This window comes from Pogona vitticeps, chromosome 2 (assembly GCF_051106095.1).
Source record: "Pogona vitticeps strain Pit_001003342236 chromosome 2, PviZW2.1, whole genome shotgun sequence".
Classification (NCBI taxonomy): Eukaryota; Metazoa; Chordata; class Lepidosauria; order Squamata; family Agamidae; genus Pogona; species Pogona vitticeps.
This window is the reverse complement of record NC_135784.1, coordinates 68,018,062-68,038,151: the sequence shown is the minus strand read 5'-3', so window position 1 is coordinate 68,038,151 and position 20,090 is coordinate 68,018,062. Positions and strand designations below refer to the sequence as shown.

Here is a 20,090-nt window from a genome sequence, read left to right as displayed (position 1 = left end):
ATAGCCCAAATCTATGCCATTCTCTGTAATTTTTGTGAAGATTTCTCCCCCAGAAAAATGATTGTAACAAGTTAAACATTTCCTTACTGATAACAATAGCAAATTAAAATTTTGTTACACCAATAGTTAAGAAAATGACTTTATATATATTACACATATTTTTGCTAATATTCCAAGCTCTGGATAAATAAGAATGTGATAAATAAATGAAAAAAAAATGGCAAACATAATATCAAATACTGGAATTATTTTCAAAATATTACAGTATATACCCATGAAACACCATAGTACAGTATAGTTGAACAACTGTTCAAAGAGTAAAAGAGCTGATAGTAGTTTAAACAGAATAATATCAGGCAACAAAGGCTATAATGTTGAATTCTCTTCCTAACTAGTAAACAAGCCTCACTAAACAGAGAGAGTCTTATACTGTATCTATAATTAAACATGCACATTATCGTTCTTTAAATCATTTTTTAAAAAAATACTGAGGTGTGTTCTATATAGGATATACTTTGCCATATCTTGAAGAAGGGGAAGGATTGATTGTAGAAACATCTAGATTATCTTCCTCTGTTTGCTCAGAAGCACATGGATTTCTTCCACACAGGAGACACCTAATGAGACAATCACGAAACTGGAAAAGAAATATACAGTATTAACATATATTTAGCCCATACCAAGTATTATTATGTATTATACTTCTATTGTTTCTTCTAGGTAAAGTGTTACAATGTTATTTTCCTGCCGAAATGTTAAGTGCCATGCCTTTGGTATACTACAGACTTGATATGTAGATGTTTATCGGTTTATACATTTCCTATCTCTTTACTACTATTGGTATAGCATAATTTTCATAATTTAATTTATTGGACAGAGTGACTCATGGACTGGAAAAGGGAGCTTCCCAAATTTGAGGGAGATCCTGACTTGGCCATGAGCTACCCTTATTGTTTGGACTAAACTGAATTGTTAGTCCTTGAGTCAACCTACTGGAACAATAGATTTGTATGACTTTACAAGCCCTAATCAATCCATGGGTCCTTCAGCTTTAATTGGGACTAACAACTGGATTTAACCCTTTGTGTCAAATTACTATTAAAGGCAGAGGAATGAGCTGGTGCCCTATAAACAAGCTAAGAGCTGTATAGATTTCCTCAGCCTTCAAATTCTGAGGAAAGGCAGAGAGCTTCTTTATGTGGAGCTACACCCTGTATTTGCAAATTGAAGTTTTATAACCCCTAGTAAAAATAGACTCTGGGGATGGAGCTACATTCTCTTTGCACTATTAAAGAGGTTCAGTTCTGATATCTGTGTAATGTTGTGTTTTGTGGCCATGAAGTCTAACACTAAATGGCTGAGCTGGTGCAGTGGCATGGAATGTTCATTGCTTGTTCAGGAAACTTTAGATTTCTTGTACAGCTTCTGTGAGGGAAAGGAGAGATATCAGTCTGGCTGACATTAAAATTCTACATAGGGACTGGCTGATGAGAGGAAAGGTGCCTGGGAAAGGCAAGAGATGGGAAGACCTAAGGTCTGAAAAATAAAGAAAACAGACCAAGTAGACTGAGGAAGAACGTGAAGCAACGGTAGCAACATGCAAACGAATTAAGCGAGTGAGCCAAAAGAAGGCATACCAGAGGGACATTATGAAAACTTGTCCTGATGTTTAAGGGCAGAGGCAAAGTAGCCTATGGATGTTAGGAGAGGAATATGGAAGGATACGCATGAGACTAGATATTTAATGGAAGCTGCAGATGTTGCTCTGACAAGAGAAATTCTCTAGCTATGACACCCACTGTTCCTCCAGTATCATGGCCTGGTAGCCCTAAGGGAACTATGGTACTACACAACAGGCTAGAGGTAGGCTGAACTTCACAAGCTGATTTGAGCAAATCAGCCCGTTGTTTAACTGGGGACTCCTTGTTAATTTATTTTAAAGGGATATGTGTGTATAATAAGTATGCTAGTTAATAAAGGCAGTTTTATAAAAATTTAGTAAGTTCTTTTCTGTCTTTTTCTAAAGATAGAATATTTGGATGTACACTACTGTATATACTTCTAAACAATAATTAAATATATTTAAAAGAGATAAATAGTGATAATTATGCCAGTCAAAGGACATATTTATTAGTAACAGAGTATATGTACTTGGGCTCATGCCAAAGCAGGGGAAAATATTATCTACTCACAGACAATAATTTCAAAAATGTATACAGACAGAAGCGATTTCAAAATCATGTTTACACAATATAGGACTATATAGGAGACCAGATTTTTCTTGTCGTTTTTCCAAAAAATGTAGAATGCTAAAATAATGCCTAATGAAACAGGTGCCTGGATGAAAACATGAGGTACTGTACATTCATATTGCTACAGTAAACACATGTGTAAAGAAATGTAGTCACAAGGTGGCAGCACAGCAAACAATTCTTCACACAGCAAGCCACTGGACAAATCAAAAAAGAGCATTATGCTCCGTCCTTTGTATATACAAGACTGTGCTGTACAGCTCGATTTGCTTCCTGACTAGAACAGACAACAGTGCATGTTTGATCTTTTGTGTAATCTGAAAACCAGGTCAGGCACATACGAAACATCTGCGGAAAAGAACATTTATCTAACTGTAGTGAGCAGGCTCCCTGTGAGCCTGTAATGAAACCTTGTATTCATGGATAGGTACAAAACAAGTTAAACAATTTTATGTACTTAAGGAAGTCCATACCTATGGAGAAATTACCCAAGAAAACAAATATAATAGAGAAGATTAGGGTAGAGTTGTTTGTTTGTCAGTTTGTTTGGTGGGGAGGGCAAAGGGTTTTATGGGGTTGGTTAGATAAATATTCATTTTTTTCCCAGGCTCTCTACCTTTAAAAAAGATGCAGTACATACTACACTTGTGATTCTTATCCTGTACAGTACTTGTAGTACAATATCTACACTTGTGATTTCTATGCTGCATACTGAGTTCAAACTCACCTGCTTGTTCATAAAAATGTAGATTATTGGATTATAGAATGTGCTGGATTTTGCCATGTACATGGGGACAGTGGCTATAATAGGATTAATGTAGATTTTAGGATTACCCACAACCACCAAGGCAAAAGTTGCATAAGGAAGCCAGCAGATCAGGAATGCCATAACCATCACTATCACCATCCGTGACACTTGAGCTTCTGCTTTAGTTGTTGATCCTCCTTGGGCTACTCCGATTTTAGCCACCTAGTTAAAAATAGCACATTAAGTATCTATCAGAAACAAAACATAGAGTGGGATGATTACATTTCATTGTGTGTAAAATACTGGAACAAAAACTCATGTAGAAGTGCTTAAGAATGTATTGTTTGGCATGCTCCCTTCCTTAAGCAGCAAGAAGTTCAAGCATACAGCAAGAAAATAAAAATTGGGAAAAGGAGTTCAAGAGACATTGGGCGCTTTTGCAGGAATCGGTTTACAAAAATGTAGATCAAGCAAGCATTAATGCAGGGATGGAGAGCAATCAGCCCACCAGATGTTGGAGTGCAACTCCTATCAGTCCTTGTCAGCATGGCCAGTGGGGCAGAACAATGGGAATTGCAGTTCAACAATATCTGAAAGGCCACATGTTCCCTCATCCTTTCATAGAGAATGGGATACAGAAGCAAGCTCCTTGGCTTTTCTAGCCATCTGTATTGTTCTATGGAAAGAGAAATGGGGATGGCAGTGGTAAATGGGGTCTATGTTGTGTGAAAGCACATGACTTTAAAACAAAACCTAAAACAGCTTTTCAAAATTAAAAGTGTAAAGAAAGAAAGAAAGAAAGAAAGAAAGAAAGAAAGAAAGAAAGAAAGAAAGAAAGAAAGAAAGAAAGAAAGAAAGAAAGAGAAAGAAAGAAAGAAAGAAAGAAAGAAGCATCCTGATTAGAGATGGGGACGAAGCACTGAAATGGTGCTTCATCTTGGTGGAACCATGAATTGCCCCCCAGTGACCTGACAAACAAGGAATCAATTGCTCTGGAAAGCAGGGATCAAAGTGATTGCTCAGCCGCAGCTGCCGGATTCCTTTGATCCCTTTTTCCCTCCTCTTGTTATGCCCCACGGGCCACAGCAAGAGGAGGGAGAGGCATAACAAGAGGAGGGAAAGCAGGGATCAAAGCGATTCCACAGAGGCTGGAGGATCCCTCTGACCCCTCTTTGATCCCTTCCCTCCTCTTATGTCGCATGGGCATAGGAAGAGGAAGAAAGGGGAATCAAGCCATCCTCCAGCCCTGGGGGTGAGATTCCCTTTGGGCAGCTCTAGCAAGCCGTCCGAATGGAGAACCTCTCTCTGCTTATGCCCCCTGAAGAACAGCTGATCCACAGAGGCATAAGCAGCTAGGGAACAAAGGGATGAATATAAAAGGGTTATATTAGTTGCTTCATATTTGTTGGGGGCTCTGGGCCCCAAGAATACAAAGCAACAAATATCTGATGAATAAGGGATATTTAACTAATATCATTTGTTTTTATATTCGTCCCCATGTCTAATTCTGATCTTTATTCTGCTTTCAGGGTATTAGGGAAAATACATTCCACCAATCCAAATACAGTGCAATCTTTCTTCTCTGGGCCAGTTCCCATTTTAAATTATGATTTACTTCCCTCTTTTGGATTAGATGATTCACTGTTTGGAAAGGCCATGTGAGTAATTTAAAAAGACCATAACTAGACAACAAACAGATCCCACTATAATGGATGTGTGTGTGTTGGAGAAAACATTATTTGCTGCAACTGCTCATCCACAGTATGAATGGAGGTCTTTTATTAGTAGTGGGAAATGCTCCTGCAGTGTAATGTGAAAACCCATAAAAATTGTTCATGGAATTTTGTTAGAATGTTTCCATGAGTCACTAAAAAGGAGTGCTGATACTTTTCGGAATGCTTGGAGACAATTTAAAATCAGTATCATGGGTAATTTTGTACACTATGAACACCTGGATGGAGTGATCTCTTAAGTGCACCAAGATTGCCCCTCCTCAGATTACAGTTCTGCGTGCTCATTTTTCTTGGAAGCATTAATGAATCTACCTCTACCCAGTTAAAAACAATCGACTCAAAACTTTAGACCATATTATGTTTTGAACACATCTGCCCAATTTAAAGGAACTGTTACTTGATCTTCTGCTTTGTATTAAAATAAATGTGATAAATGCTTATAGGCTCAACAAGTCAAGCACAGCATATTCTGGAAAGCAATGCTACCTGGCGTAGAGTCCGTAGCAGATATCCATAGGAAACCAAGATAGTAATGAATGGAATTGTAAAGCAGAATAGAAAGTAGCAGATAATGTAGGAAACATTAATAGGGTCACTGTTGTACCAGTCTGGAGCACAGGAGGTCATTACACCTTCCATCTGGTATCCTCCCCAACCAAAAAGAGGAGGTGTGTTCCAAACAAGAGACCAGATCCAAGACACAGCAACTCCAATCATGGCTTTCCTAGTGGTAAAAGTAAGCGTTCCCAAAGGCTTGGCAACCACAATTGCACGATCAACAGCTATCACGGCTATAGTGCACAAAGCCACAATGCCTGTAATTGCAAGAAGCAAGATGTCATTAATGGTTTTGGTAATTGCAGTAAAACCTGTAGTATTCATTGCTTTTCATAATCTCCCAAGATCAAAAATACAATGCAAAAAATATTGAACTAATATCTCTGAATTTCTTAACAACCTGGGTACGCTTCTACTAATACCTTTGCAGAGTTCTAGTATAGGAAATTCCACTGTTCTACAATAGTTTAACTGCAATACTGGCCACCTAACACAGAGATAATGTTGACGGAAGATAGCAAAGAGTAGTACATCCACAATCCTCTAATATCATAGCATTATGTGGGGCCCTCTCCATGAGGTTATCAGGGATGTCAGAAAAATATATATACATCTAGACATACCTTACCTTAATCTTATTTGAGCAAATGAAAATGTCAGACTGCTCTGAAACAGACTGTAATGCTGATATGTCCAACAGATATTCAAGTTAAGGATTGTCCAGAAAAGCCAGCATGATCACATTTTTAAAATTCTTATAGAGAGAATGGTTCCTTGAGTCATTAAAAAGGAGACAGAGGAAAACCAAATTTCTTCAGAGTGCTTGGAGACAATATAAAGTCAGTATTATGAATTAGATATATACCACAAATCAGTTGGTCATGTTCTTTTTTGTACTTGTTATCGGGATCTTCGCATGGAGCTTTTATCACCTATTACAGTATCTGTAAATCTCCTGGGAGATCAGAGGACTATTATGTGCAGTGGCTATTCTCTGACAATACCCCTTATATTACAAGACAAGTGGCCAAATTCTGTGCTGCAGCAATGGTTATTGGTAAACATGTTTGGGTAGGTGATTTTAGATGGACAATATAATGTTTTTAATATAACACTGCCTGATGTTTTACCTATATTAAGGATATATTATGTTATTAACTGGAAATAAAGGGTTGTTTTATCATGTTTTAATGGAATTTTATTACCTTGCCCGACTTTACTTAACAAAAATTATATGTATCTATTTTATATTGATTTAGTTTTACTGGTCTTTGACCGTAATAAAGTATACTACTATATACCACAAATCGAGAAAAGTGCCAAGATGTTAAAGAAGATGCCAACACAGTTAAGAAACATTATCAAAGATATAATACAATGCAAAAAGGTTTCTGATAAAAGAGGTCTTAACGCAAACAAGAACAACTAAAAAGGGTGCAAACTTGATAATAAGCCTCTCCAAAGAAGGAGATTTTTAAAAAAGAACACATTATCTATCTGCCTGTCTATCCATCCAGTCCCCAACACAACTAGAAATTAAAATATGAAGTTATAGAAGAAAAAAGCAAATCGTAAAGTAACTTGCCAACACTCAACATTATGCCTCCCAGGACAACAGGCCCTTCTCCTCTCCTGCCACAGTCCTTCCATAACTCAAAAACAGTCTCGGGAGGGTTTGCCAGCTGCCTGAGATAGTTTTGTGTTTGTGTGTGGAGCAGGGCTGTCATTGAAAGGACAGGGGGTAATCCACCCCCCCCCCCAAGTTCTGATGACAGAAACAGTCTTGTCTCTATTGGATCATGGTCCTCGGTCAAATAAGATGAATGGGAAGAAACTGAATTCTGAGTTCAGGTTTACAATAATAGGAAATTCCTGAAAATAAAGCCACTATCTTATTGTCCACATGCAAATCTATGTTGCCACTGCATTGGAATACTGAGTAGAAATTGTGCAGAAAAAGTTCAAGGGAATGGAGAACTTTCCCTCTGAAGAAAAGCTAAAGTGTTTGAGACTTTTCATAGTCTGCTCTAGTCAAAAGTAGGTCTTGCTGGTCAGAATCCTACTGTTCATCTATCCATTTGCAACTTGCACCCGTAATAACTGCATGAGTGCTGAGGCAGAAGTGCTATCCCTGAATAGGTTCCACCAGCACATTGTGCAATCCGTTGTGCTGGGAATACATGATTGATCGCACAACTGCAGAGCATAATTCCTTGTTGCTGAGCATAATGGCTGCCAATGTAACTTTACATTATGCTGTCATGAACAGGGTATGGGCCTCTTGAGTTCCATTCTGTTTTCTGTCTGGTAAATGGCAGCCTCTAAAGATTGCAATTTTAGAGAGGAGATAAGATAGATATTTTTAAAATTCTGCATAGTGTAGACAAAGTGGATAATGAACTTTTTATCCTTCAGCTGGAGTAGCAGAACATGCAGTTTCAGAAATAAATCACTCAGCAGATCAGACATACCTATTGGCAGAGATATCTGTCCATGAATCTTACCTAGGTTAGCAAAACGAGACCATCCTGTTCAGAGCCAGTGCTCAGATTTCTCCAAAAAAAAAAAAATATATATCCCACATAATTTATCATGCTGACTGAGCCTCAAGGCCTACCTCTTTTCTCTTTTCCTATGGATGGGCCACATATGAGAATCGGGAAGCTTTTGCTTTCAACACACTACCATTAATGGTTGTAAATTGTCCTCCACAAAGTAAAGAAGGCAGCTTCATCGTCCTATGGGTTGAAGTTGCATTGTTCTTGAAGAAACCACCTGAGCACCATTTGTTGGTTTGAATGACCTAAACCAGGGGTGTCCAACCTTTCACCTTCCCTGGGCCACATTAGAAGATGAAAATTTGGTTTGGGCTGCATGGGGGGGCAGCTCTAGCCGTCCTCCGCAGCCCCACTCCAAGCGCGCTTACCAGCAGCTGCGATCTCAGACAGCAGAGGCTGCCAGCTTCGACTCCGGCGGCTTTATGGGGCCGGGAGGGGGTCCACCTATTGACAGGGATGGCGCAATGCAGTCACGTAGCCCCCCCGTCCCCTCCCCTCCCACTCCTTCCTTCCTTCCCTCTCCCCCCCTCTACTGTTGTAACATGCCCCGGCCACATTCCAGCCGCAAGCACCGGCAGTGTAACTTGAAATTTTGGAATTTCTTTTAAAATAAAAAATTGCACTGGGCTGCATTACGAGCTGACTTTGGCCACATGCGGCCCTTGGGCCGTGGGTTGGACAAGCCTGACCTAAACCATGGTGAATCAGAAGTTTCTAAACTCCCTTTATTGCATGGGAGTTACAAGGAGGGGAAATGTACCAACCCAAATCTTGTCTGGTCTAGTTCTTGCCACAGTAAACTACAGCTCAGTTGGGTGGTTTCTGAACTGTCATAGGAACTATTGTATTAAATTCAACTATGAATTAAGCTGGAAATTTGCTAATGGAAAGGAACAATTTTACTCAGTTGAATGTTTAAAGGAAAATAATTGATGTGTGTTTGCATTTTTGCATTAGTATTGTTTTCAGAATTAGGACTGCTAATGCTTTTCTTATATCATGGAAACTGCAGGGCACAAAGCTGAGGGAAGGACTTTTCACAGATTGCAGAGAAACAGCAGAGCTCAGCTATGCCAGGAGATCTGCATTCAAATCGTGAAACGCAGGGGCCAGTCCCTCTCCATTTGACTTTCTTTGTAGAGTAATTTACAGGATAAAGTGGAGGGCAGCCATGTATGCTGCCTTGTCTCATCATAGACAAAATTGGAATACATGTAGATAATACATATTTTGTAAATAAATATCTATTCAAATTCTGGTTATGCAACAAATGTATAGATACATATTTAAAAGCCCTTAGTTGATTTGTGAATTAATACAAAAAAATCTTGTTTTTCTACTACTGAAGGTTGTACGTTAAAATGGCTATTTTGACTTTTGATGCAGCAGCTCTAAACAAGGATATTGTAATGCATTCAATCTCATTTCAAACGTTTATAATCCAAAAAGTGCTTCTTCTTGCACTTCTTTGCCCGTTTACTTTATCTTAAATTATTAGCTCTAATATTTAAGTTTTCCTTACACGGTTATAGATGCATTCAGCTTTTTTGCATTTTATGTGTTTTAGGATTCCTTGGCCTTTATATATTCTACTTCTTCATTGATCGAACTCTTGATCCAGGAAAGTTTTAGCATTATGAGTTAGATCAAAATGTCAGATACTTCTAACTTTTTTATACTAGGCTGTGTTAATTCCATGCCATATAGGAGAACCAAGAATATTAGCACTCTGCAATACACATTCTTAAAGTCAATTTAAAGTTGGTGTTTCAGATCATGCTCTTAATTTTAAGGAAGCTGCTCCAGCCATTTTGCTGGATGACTATAATCCTACGGTTTGTTCATTCACTGCAATGCAAGCTTAATTTTTGGATCTTTTGGTGCATTTCTTGGGCTATTTGCTTTTTTCTAATTATTAAGACCTTGGTTTCCTTAAGATTTATTTTCAGACTGTGTCTATCACTTACTGATTGACTTCAGTAGCTCCTGGGGACCATTTTATCAGTTTAAAGTACTTTTATAACACTGCATTTGCATCAGTTTTTAGTACTGTATTTGCATGTCAGATGCTGTTGATAACCTCTCCATTGACAATAGTTTTAGAACAGGTAGTCATGTTAGTCAGTGCTAGTGTATCAGGCAAATTAAAAAATTAAAAAATAAAGAAGGAAAAAATGTGGCATCTTAAAGGCTAACTGCTATATTTTAATGTGAGGTTTCATAGACAAGTCCATGAAAATAAAATATAGCAGATAGTCTTTAAGGTGCCACAATGTTTTTGTATTTTTTTTAATTTTTTTTTATTTATTTTTGCCTTACAAGCTCTCCATTGACAGTGATCCCTTCATTTGAATCAGTGTCTCTAAAGATATTCTCAGAATACAAATTATTAAGCAATGGTGAGAGTATACATCCTTGTCATGCTCCACTTCTCTATGTCCTCAGTTACTGTTACATCAGCTCTTAATATAGCTGCTAGTTATACAAATATCTATTGAATCAAGACCTTCGTTTACTAACAATTTCAGTTTGCTGTGTTGGGTTTTGTAAAGGACTTTCTGGTAGTCAACAAAGAAAGCATTCATATGACAGCATCTCTGCCCATCTACACCTAGATATAGTAAATATTCCTCATTTCCAAATCCTTTGGGGATTTCAAGAATTTTCTTGTTCTGTAGATTTGATTGAAATAGATTAATACTGTACATCAAAGTCATCATCCTCTCTTAGCTTTAGTATTACTGAGAAAACTTCACTGAGTCCAGGAATTTTGCCAGTTTTTGTTAGCCACATTCCATTTTGGATTTTTGATTTCTGAGTCATTGTCAAGTACTATATATTCTGTTGGTCTGTTATTTTATTTTATTTTATTTTATTTTATTTTATTTTATTTTATTTGACTTTTATACTGCCCGTCCAGCTGTCAAGGCCACCCTGGGTGGTTTACAATACAAAACATAAAAGACAACAATTTAAAAACAATAAACAAAAGAGCTGTAGCAAATTAAAATTCAACAACTGAGCACATACACAAAAGCAACATAGAATTAACTGAAAATAATTAAAATTTTTATGGAAGCCGCTCAGAGTGGTCGATTCGATCAGATGAGCGGGATATAAATCAAATCAAATCAAATCAAATAATAATAATAATAATAATAATAATAATAATAATAATAATAATAATAATAATAATAATAATAATAATAATAATAATAATAATTTAAAGGAAAGGTGGTGGACCTGATAATATGAACATTGAGACAACCATTGTGATGACGTTATAAACTCCAGGAAGGCTTGTTTAAAAAGCCAAGTTTTCAATGATCATTTAAAAATTCTCTGTGAAGGGGCCAGGTGAATTTCAGGTGGGAGATTATTCCAAAGATAAGGAACAACCGCCAAGAAGGTCCTGTTTTTGGTCTTCTCTTTCTTAGCCTCGGGGTCAAAGTTCTCAACTGGGAAGATTGTACAGGATGGGCAGAGCTCATTGGAAGGAGGTGTTCTGTCAGGTATCAAGGTCCCAAATTGTTTAGGGCTTTATATGTCAACACCATCACTTTGAAGCTGGCATGGACATGAACAGGTAGCTGGTGCAAGGCGGCCAGAGTAGGGGAGATATGATTGTATTTCTTCACTCCAGTCAGTAATCTGGTTGCCGTGTTCTGGACCTGCTAAAGTTTCCATAGCAGCTTCATAGGCAGCCCCATGTAAAGAGCATTACAGTAGTCTAACCTTGATACTACCAATACAAGAGCTAGCATGGTGAGGGACACGGTGTCAAAGTAGAGATACAGCTGGGCAATCTGCCCCAGATGGAAAAAGGCAGTGCAGACCACAGACACTACCTGGGACTCCACTGACAATGTTGGGTTGAGAAATATGCCCAGACTGCGAATCTCATCCTTAGCGTAGAGAGTAACTCCCCACAAAAAAAGGAGGAGAGGCTCCCAATCCACAGGCACTAGGGGCACCCATGCACAGGACTTCTGTCTTGTCTGGGTTCAGCCTCTGTCTCTTGTCCCTGTTATCCACCCCACTATGGTGTCCAGGCAGCACTCAAGGGATGGGACGGCATCGTCTGCAGAGGGGTGGAAGGAGAGGTACAACTGTCATCCACATATTGGTGACACGAAGCTCCAAAACTCCTAATGACCTCTCCCAACAGGTCTTCAAACACTTTTTTAATGTACATGCTATGATTTTACCACTGACAACTTGCCATCAAGGGTCAGAGAATTGTTCCCTTCCATTAGTAGAAGGCATTGTTGTTTTTCTAATACAGTATGCCTATTATCTCCTTGATATTTCAATGCACATTAAAGGAGGTATAGATCTTCTGTAGTTTTCTCTTTTTCTGCATTGTTCAAACTACTGTACATTTTTTCTTCTTTTATGTTGTTTCAGTAGTTCATGTGTAATTCTCCATACTTGAAGCTATGTTTGTTTGTTCATTATCTTGCTTCTCTCTTCCATTAGCTCTAATATTTCCTCTCACATCCACTTCCTTTTATCATCTGAATGATTTTTATGTTTTGAAGTTGATGCTCATCTCAGCTACTAACAACATTGTCTTATTAGCACAGGTAGCATTTATAAATGAGTATTGTATCTTATAGATGCCTCCATGAGTCCTTTACTTATCAACAGTAGATGGAGTCAGATCCCTTATTTAATTTTTATGTCCTTCCTATTTTTCCTTGTCTGTATTTGTTTTAATGGCAGCTCCAGCATATGTTTTCACCAATTAACCCTATTTTTAGTGCTTCTAATTAAGTAAGATGTATCTGGGTTGTTGTTTTTTACAGTGGTCCTCAACCTTTTTTGGGACCATGGACTGGCTGAGCCTTTGAGGAAGGTGGGGCACCCCCCCCCACATGTGTGCTCTCTTGGGTGCATGCACGAAGCGGTGGGGGAGCGCTCACATTGGCGCTGGCACACATGCGCAAAGCAGCTGAGGGGAGGGGAGTGCATGTGGGGGTAGGTCTGTTTCCGCATCCCAGTCCAGCTCAGGCCACGGACCAGCACCGGGCCACAGACCAGAGGATGATGACTTCTGCTTTACAATATTCTTTTTAGTGCTATGTAGCAAGGATTTCCATGTATAAAGTCTCCATGGCAATTTGGATATGGTGTTAGTGACTACAAGTTCTTCTCTTTCTTCACAAAATTGTATCATTTGTACTCCACATTCCCTTTTGTGTTCCTAGCCCCTATTTCCCAAAGAAATCTCTGCAAGCTCCTTTCTTTATCTTAGCATTGGAATTCCCCATAATGAAATGTAATTATTGCTGTATTGGATTTTCAATAATCGCTTTGAGTTCTTCATAGAATTTTTCTATGCTTTGTTCATTTTCCTCAGTGGTCAGAGTATCTGCTTATGAAAAGTACAAAAAGGAGTAATATATGGATGGGATATTTTTTTCCTCTTTTACTTTTATTGCAAATCAAATGAAAGAAAAATGGGGGAAGAGAAAGAGAAAAGAAAAGGGGAATGGCATACAGAATATAATAGATGGGCTAGTATGAATACCCAGTGTGGTGTAGTGGATAGAATAATTTATTTATTTATTTATTTATTGAATTTCTATGCCGCCCACTCTACCCAGAGGTCTCTGGGTATAATGGTGGTGTGGATGGGGTAGTGGCAGCACTCTTTTCCCTTGGAGCATAGAACTGTGCCATCTTGTTTCGTAAGCCAGCCTTCTGTCCTGAGGTGGGGTGGAGGATATTCTGTCAGCTTGTGCTAGTCAGCTTGTGTAGGAGGAGTGGGGGGCAACGGTGGATGGAGAATCATGTTGTCCTTTGCCTCTGGCCGCAAAATAAAAGAGCTAAGCAGCATGAGAGAGGCTGTTGGGGGAGGGAACAGGGATGTTTCTAGTAGCACTGACAGGAAGTTGTCTAGATGTTACACTCCTGCCCTTATGACTACAACGGCTGCCTTTTCCTGCTCGTCTGCTGTAGCTGTTTAGTCCTATCCAAGTTTCCCTTCTGTTAGTAAAACCAACATCCAATATTGAGGCCACTGTCTACAGATTCTGCCTACATTGTGTCCCTGTTGTTATGAGACCCAGTTAGCGGCAGTCGCTGAACTCTCTTGTTGCAAGCAGTGTACCCAAAAAAAGCATCAGTTCTCAAATGCTTGCCCTTCAGGAGCTGCCCTAGTTGTTCCTGTACACAGTCAATCCATGAAGAAAGTTAATGAAGGATACAGCATTGGGCTTTGTTATGTGTTGTGTGTTGGTCCCCAATTCAGAACTCTTAGTGCCTGAGAATCTTGGCACAGTTTTCATTGGGGTTTGCTAACTTCATACTCAGCATCATAGACACTGGCTCTCCCGCCTCCCTTTTCAGAACAACTATTTTCGCATTGTGTGTGTGATAGCAGTTCCATCCAAGAGAGTTCACTGGCACTTTTGTATCACAGGTATTTTTTTCATAGTTTGAGCATCAAATAGAGACAGGGAAGGTGGGCGGGGGGGGGGAGAGATGAGGAGCCATTTCTTTTCTGAAACATACTTGCTATTTTTGATTTGCTTGCCTGGAGCGGAGTTCCTGTCACAACTGTTCTCCAGAAATGCGCCTCTGTTGTAAAACCCTCTTTGGTACACCGACAAACTCTTGAACGTGCTGCCCACTGCATTTTCTCTCTCTTTTTCTTTCTTTTTTTTAAAAACGCAATAGCCTTTGGTATTGCAGCACTGAATATGTGGTTTCTAGGTTAGCAATTATTTCAGCTGAGTTCCCTCTGACAAGGAACATAGCATTTTTGACAACGTAGGAGATGACATTTCATTTCAAAGAGTCAGGGAAAATATTTTGAAAGAAAGGCAGCATTTAAAAGACAGTGTGGGACCATCTTGATGAAGCAGGCGGTGTCTATGAAAGCTTATACCAAAGATATTTGGTAGCCTCTAGATTTAGTTTTTATTATTTTTAAAAATAAAAGAAATGTAACCATGAACATTCCATTCATTCATTCATTCATTTGCTATATCCCCCCCCATCCTATAGCATACATAGCTCTCCTCTTCACTTTTTCCTCATAACACCTCTGTAAAGTGGTGTCAAGATAAGAGAGAGTGACTAGCCCAGGGTCACCCAGTGAGTTTCATAACTTGATGAGGACTTGAATCAGGATCTTCCCACACCTAGTTCAACACTAACCACTACAAAACACCAGCTGTCACACATAGTGAGTTGAATTCAACTTTAGACTTGATTAGAGTAGACTCATGGGAATCAGTGGGACTTACTTTAGAAGATATTTGATCCACTGATTTCAGTAAGTTAGTTTAGACATGACCAAATCTGATCTAATCCCCTGTGTTGTCCTGTTAATGAAAACCTATATTATGATCTTATCTGGATGAGGCAAAACTTCTGCCCCATTGTTGGTAGCGGTTTGATGTGGAGAGCAGGCGTGTATTCATGCTACAAAATAAAAACCCACTGCTTCTTCTCAGGACATCCAGGCTGTGCTGCAGTGTGGGGTTTTCTTAGGAGGCAGCACTGGTTGTCTTGCAACAAGAGTAGGGGAAAAATACTGCAGATGAAGCTGGGATTTGGCAAGTGGGATCACTTCCTCTGATCTCCCCTCATTTTTTCTGTATAAAGAAGTAACATAGTAGTTTTAGAGGCAAGGAAGATACTGCTTGAATCCTTTCACAGCAAAGCAAAATTGTTTTAAATATATGAAAGAAATCCAATTTCCCAGCTACAGCTTATCTTCTGGAATGATTTCTCTCTCTCGTTATTGTTGGTTACTTAAAAGCAACTGAAAACTTCCCAGTGGAGGTGGTGACAGTGGAAGTCACAAACTTTGCAATGAACTGAGTTTTCTTTTTAAGGAACGAGGGAGAAAAACAAGCATCGGAAGGCATGAGTTTGTCATTGTTTCTACCATGACAAACATTATATTGTATAGATGAATGAGAAAAATATTGAAACAGTCAGCAGTGAACCAGGTACTTTTACAGCAACAAAAACTCTGTGTGGCTAAGCCCAAAATTACTAGTGTTGTGTTCCATTGCTTTATCGTTAGTTAAAGCATTCAAGATGAACTTGGAGGTTAATGGTTCAAATTTGAGCAATGTGTTCATTAAGTTCAGGGAAGAGCCCTATAATTCCACCCTTCGACACCTTCCTCTGCTGGCTTACTATATCAACTACAAACATATATGCTGATTAAGGAACTCTTCCACCTTGTGCCTGGAGATGCCAAAGATTTATTACAAGGTTCAACCTAGTAAGAATATTTAATAGAACTGTAATCTCACAATGGGTCCAATTATATTTATAGGAGAATAGGTTCAGTGAAAACCTGTTCCTGTCTCGGAAAGCAATATGGGCGGAGAGAAATATGATAGTATTAGGTACATGTATTTATATGCATATATATTGGAGTCTCTTTTGCTGTCTTGTACAAGAAACAAAATATGGGATGTGTAATAAATGGATTGCATCTGGCAAGTGGAAACTGCATATTAGAGATGTGCATGAATCAGAAAAATTGTGATTCATTTTGATTTGTGATTCATCAAGGTTGATGAATTATGAATTTGCATTTTTTCCATGAAGAATTGATTCATCAATTCATCTTTTTTAATTTATAAAACTCTATAAAATGCATGCCAGCACCTACAGACATCAAAATTTCAGAGAAGCTTCCCCTGCCTTTCTTCTTCAAGCCCTGCAAGTTTAGTGAAGTTTGGGTTTCGGTCATCCGAGTTATACACCCACAAGCAGGGCCCGCCAGGAAAGTTCCCCCCAGGCACCTAGAGACACAAAGTTACAGAGAAGCTTCTACTGACTATCCTCTACGACAGTGATCCTCAACCTTGGGCCTCCAGATGTTCTTGGACTACAGCTCCCAGAAGCCTTCACCACCACCTCTGCTGGCCAGGATTTCTGGGAGTTAAAGTCCAAGAACATCTGGAGGCCCAAGGTTGGGGACCACTGCTCTACAATCCTTCCAAGGTTTGGTGAAGACTGGGTTTCAGACATCCACGTTATATACCTGTAAAGTGGTTCCCCCCCCCCCAGGAAAGTGCCCTTTAGCAGGTGACTTGAGGAAATCTAATCTTCATGAAACTTGGGGGAATTGTAGAGGAGAGTCAGAGGAAGCTTCTCTGTGATTTTGATTTTTCTGTCTCTAGGTGCTTGGGGGAGTGTTTTATAGCCAAATGAATTGACAAATCAAAAATCTCTAAAAATCCATTGATTCATATTTGTCAGGGGCATTGATTGGTATGAAATACGAATTGATGAATTAGCAATTTTGGGTGATTGATTTTTTGATTCATGTCCATCTCTACTGCATGTAGAGGTTCAAGGACTATCCCAGAATACGTTATTTTTTAAATAAGGGGTGAGCAAGCTTCCTCAAGCTTGTAAGGCTCCACCCACTGCTGCAGTGCTCATGCCAATTTTTAATCTCTAACAAGGAGTAAGGGTACTGAAAAAGCCTCCTTGTGCCATCTTGTGTTTTGTTTTTATTGTCTGAATGTTTACACAACCAGACTTCAAAAGAAATTAGTACCAAACAGGGACCACAAACCTTTACAAGGTGTGAAAGGCAACCAGCTACTACTGTCTTTTAGAACCTTGCATGCAGTATTCTAAATCATATATTTGAAGAAGTGGACAATGTTTCATGAACGTTTACATTAAAACATACCAGGTAAGTCTTTACAGTGCCACATCTCTTTTTTTTTTGCTTTTGTTTTGTTTTGTGTTTCTTCTCAAAATCTTTCATAGACTAACATGGCTACAACTTTGAAAACCTGTCCCATCTAGTCACCAAAAAAACCCTTTAAGTGTTAAAGTTTTTTAAAATGGGAGCTAAGAGTACTAGAGTGCTCTAAACAAGGCAAAATCCCTACCCCACCCCTTTTCTCTAGAGGTGTATTTTTTTTTTGAGTCAAAGTTCTAAGCATTTTTTTTAAAATAGGGAGAGATGGAGGAGAGGGGTGCTGGGGGCTGCAATTGGGATCTGAAATGTAGCACAGAGGCCAGATGTTGCTCACCTCTGGACTAAATCAAAGAACTGCTGGATAGCTCAGTGTTTTAGGTCTCTGCCTGCAGAGTGAGAGGTTGGGAGTCCGATTCTCCCACTGTGCCTCTTTGACAGGGGCTGGACTTGATGATCCATAGGGTCCCTTCCAACTCTGCTGTTCTTAGATGATGATTTCGTTGGTAAAATGTTTGTTACAAAGGAAGTATATAAAGAGCAGGTGGTTCTTATGTGATAGGAAATCCCAAAGGGAAGCAAAGTGAAATCCTCTTACCTAAAGTTGCATACCAAATAATTCAATAGCTAAGTCAGAGATAGAGTGCAAAAGACCTTGCTCACATTTGCTAATTTCTTGATTGTACTAATTATTATTATTCCAAGCATAGTTATACCTACTAAAACATAATGGTGAAAAATATGCAAGATCTAAAACTACACATATAAGCATAGTTCTTCCTACAATGTGGAAAAATATAAGTAAAGGGATAGCATCATGATTGTTGAAATACCAACATAGCTAGGAGTCTTGTAAAATGTTGGGTTTTGCCCTACAATACAATTAAGAATGGGTCGCTTGTGAGCAGATAAATCCATTTTTTTCTAATTCTTTAATGCAGCAAAGCAACTTCAGACATGTACTCACCAAAAAATGCCACAGCAAAGCCTTCGGTGACGCAGCCAACTCTACCCAGGTTGTAATACCCAACAGCATTAGTTTCAACGTTCAGAGTGCCTCCCAACAAGGCTGCTCCGAGGTCTGCTACAGCTAAATTGACCAGGGAATAGTTGATAGGTTGACGAAGCTGCCTGTACTTAAAAGTGACTACAATAACAGTTGTATTCAAAATTACAGATAAAGTGCAAGATGTCGCCATAATAACTGCAATAATAGTATAACCAATTCTGGGCATCAATACGACTCTTTCTGTGCTAACATTCATTGATGTTGTGCTAGTGTCTAAGGAATCCATTTGCTGTTGGAATACCAAAATAAAATAAAGAACTGTTTTATGCCTGTATGGTTTTTTGCTACCTGTCAGTCTCCAGTCATCCTTTTCTCTGGCTGGCTATGAAGTGTCCTTTCTCATTCAACGTTTCCAGGGGCACAAAATGTGATATTCTGTGGATTAAACAACAGTTAAAGCAAATCCTTAGATCCGGATTTCTTTGATCATAATTCTTCCCTCTTCATTCATTTCCTAATTAATCTAAAAGCACACTAATCATAATTACAGCACCAGAGAAATATTCCTTGCATAAAACCGTGTATTCTTCCTAGGGCTGTGAAGTGCATAATTCATTTTAAGAATGAATTCATGAAAGGTAAATGCATTTTGCAAAAGCAGTTTCCTTAAGAAGAATAATCAATTATGACATGATGAGTGAATCTTTCCACCTGTGTTCCTCGTGTCAATTGAAAAGACAGAATGAAAGGGGACAGAATAGAGATTATAGACCTTTCCATTTCATTCCCTGCACTCCCTCCGCAGATGGTCTCCTTGACAATGTAGCTGTCTGTAAATTGGCTCAGTATTTATTTACTCTCAGAAAAGAGCCATGGTACACTTGTGACATCCTTGACAAGCAAACAAGCTTAGAAATAACACAACTGGTTCTGTGAAAAATTGTATGTAATCAATTCTGTGTCAAAGATAGCATGAGCAGCTTCTCTTGTGACTTTGCCATGGCAGAAAACCAAAATTTTTTATAAAAATAAGTAGTCAGGTGCTCAGTACTAAGCACTTTCCAGTTAATGTCCAAAATATATAGAAACATCTTTCAATGTAATTAAGGGGAAATTGTTTTTTAGATATGTGCTTGTACTGGCATCTGAGGGGGGGACATGATTGAGACATATAAAATTGTACAAAGATGGATAAAATGGATATGCAATACTAGAACCAGGGGATATCCACTCCAATTGAGTGCTGGGAGAATGAGAACAGACAAAAGAAAATATTTCTTTACCCAGCATGTTGTTAGTTTGTGGAACTCTTGCCACAGGATGTGGTGATGGCATCTGGCCTAGACGCCTTTAAAAGGAGACTGGGCAGATTTCTGGTGGAAAAGTCCATGGCAGGTTACAAGCCATGATGGGGATGTATAATTTCCAGACTTAGAAGGAAGCCGCCTAGAGTGGTCACTCTCCTGAGGCAGTCTTATATACAATAATATGAGAAATGAGAATGAATCTAGTGTGGTGTAATAGTGGATATTATTGGATGT

At 38.8% G+C, this 20,090-nt stretch overlaps 1 protein-coding gene across 1 annotated transcript; it reads right to left on the bottom strand.

Annotated features, from left to right (window-relative positions):
* Positions 1 to 479: 479 nt before the first annotated feature.
* Positions 480 to 18,905, bottom strand: LOC110085020 (parapinopsin-like). Its single transcript, XM_020804820.3, has 4 exons — positions 18,508 to 18,905; positions 5,220 to 5,548; positions 2,980 to 3,222; positions 480 to 637 (listed from the first exon to the last, which is right to left on the bottom strand). Exons 1-4 carry the CDS (start codon positions 18,833 to 18,835, stop codon positions 500 to 502), a joined length of 1,038 nt encoding a protein of 345 aa, XP_020660479.3. The 5' UTR covers positions 18,836 to 18,905; the 3' UTR covers positions 480 to 499.
* Between the last annotated feature and the right edge of the window lie 1,185 nt (positions 18,906 to 20,090).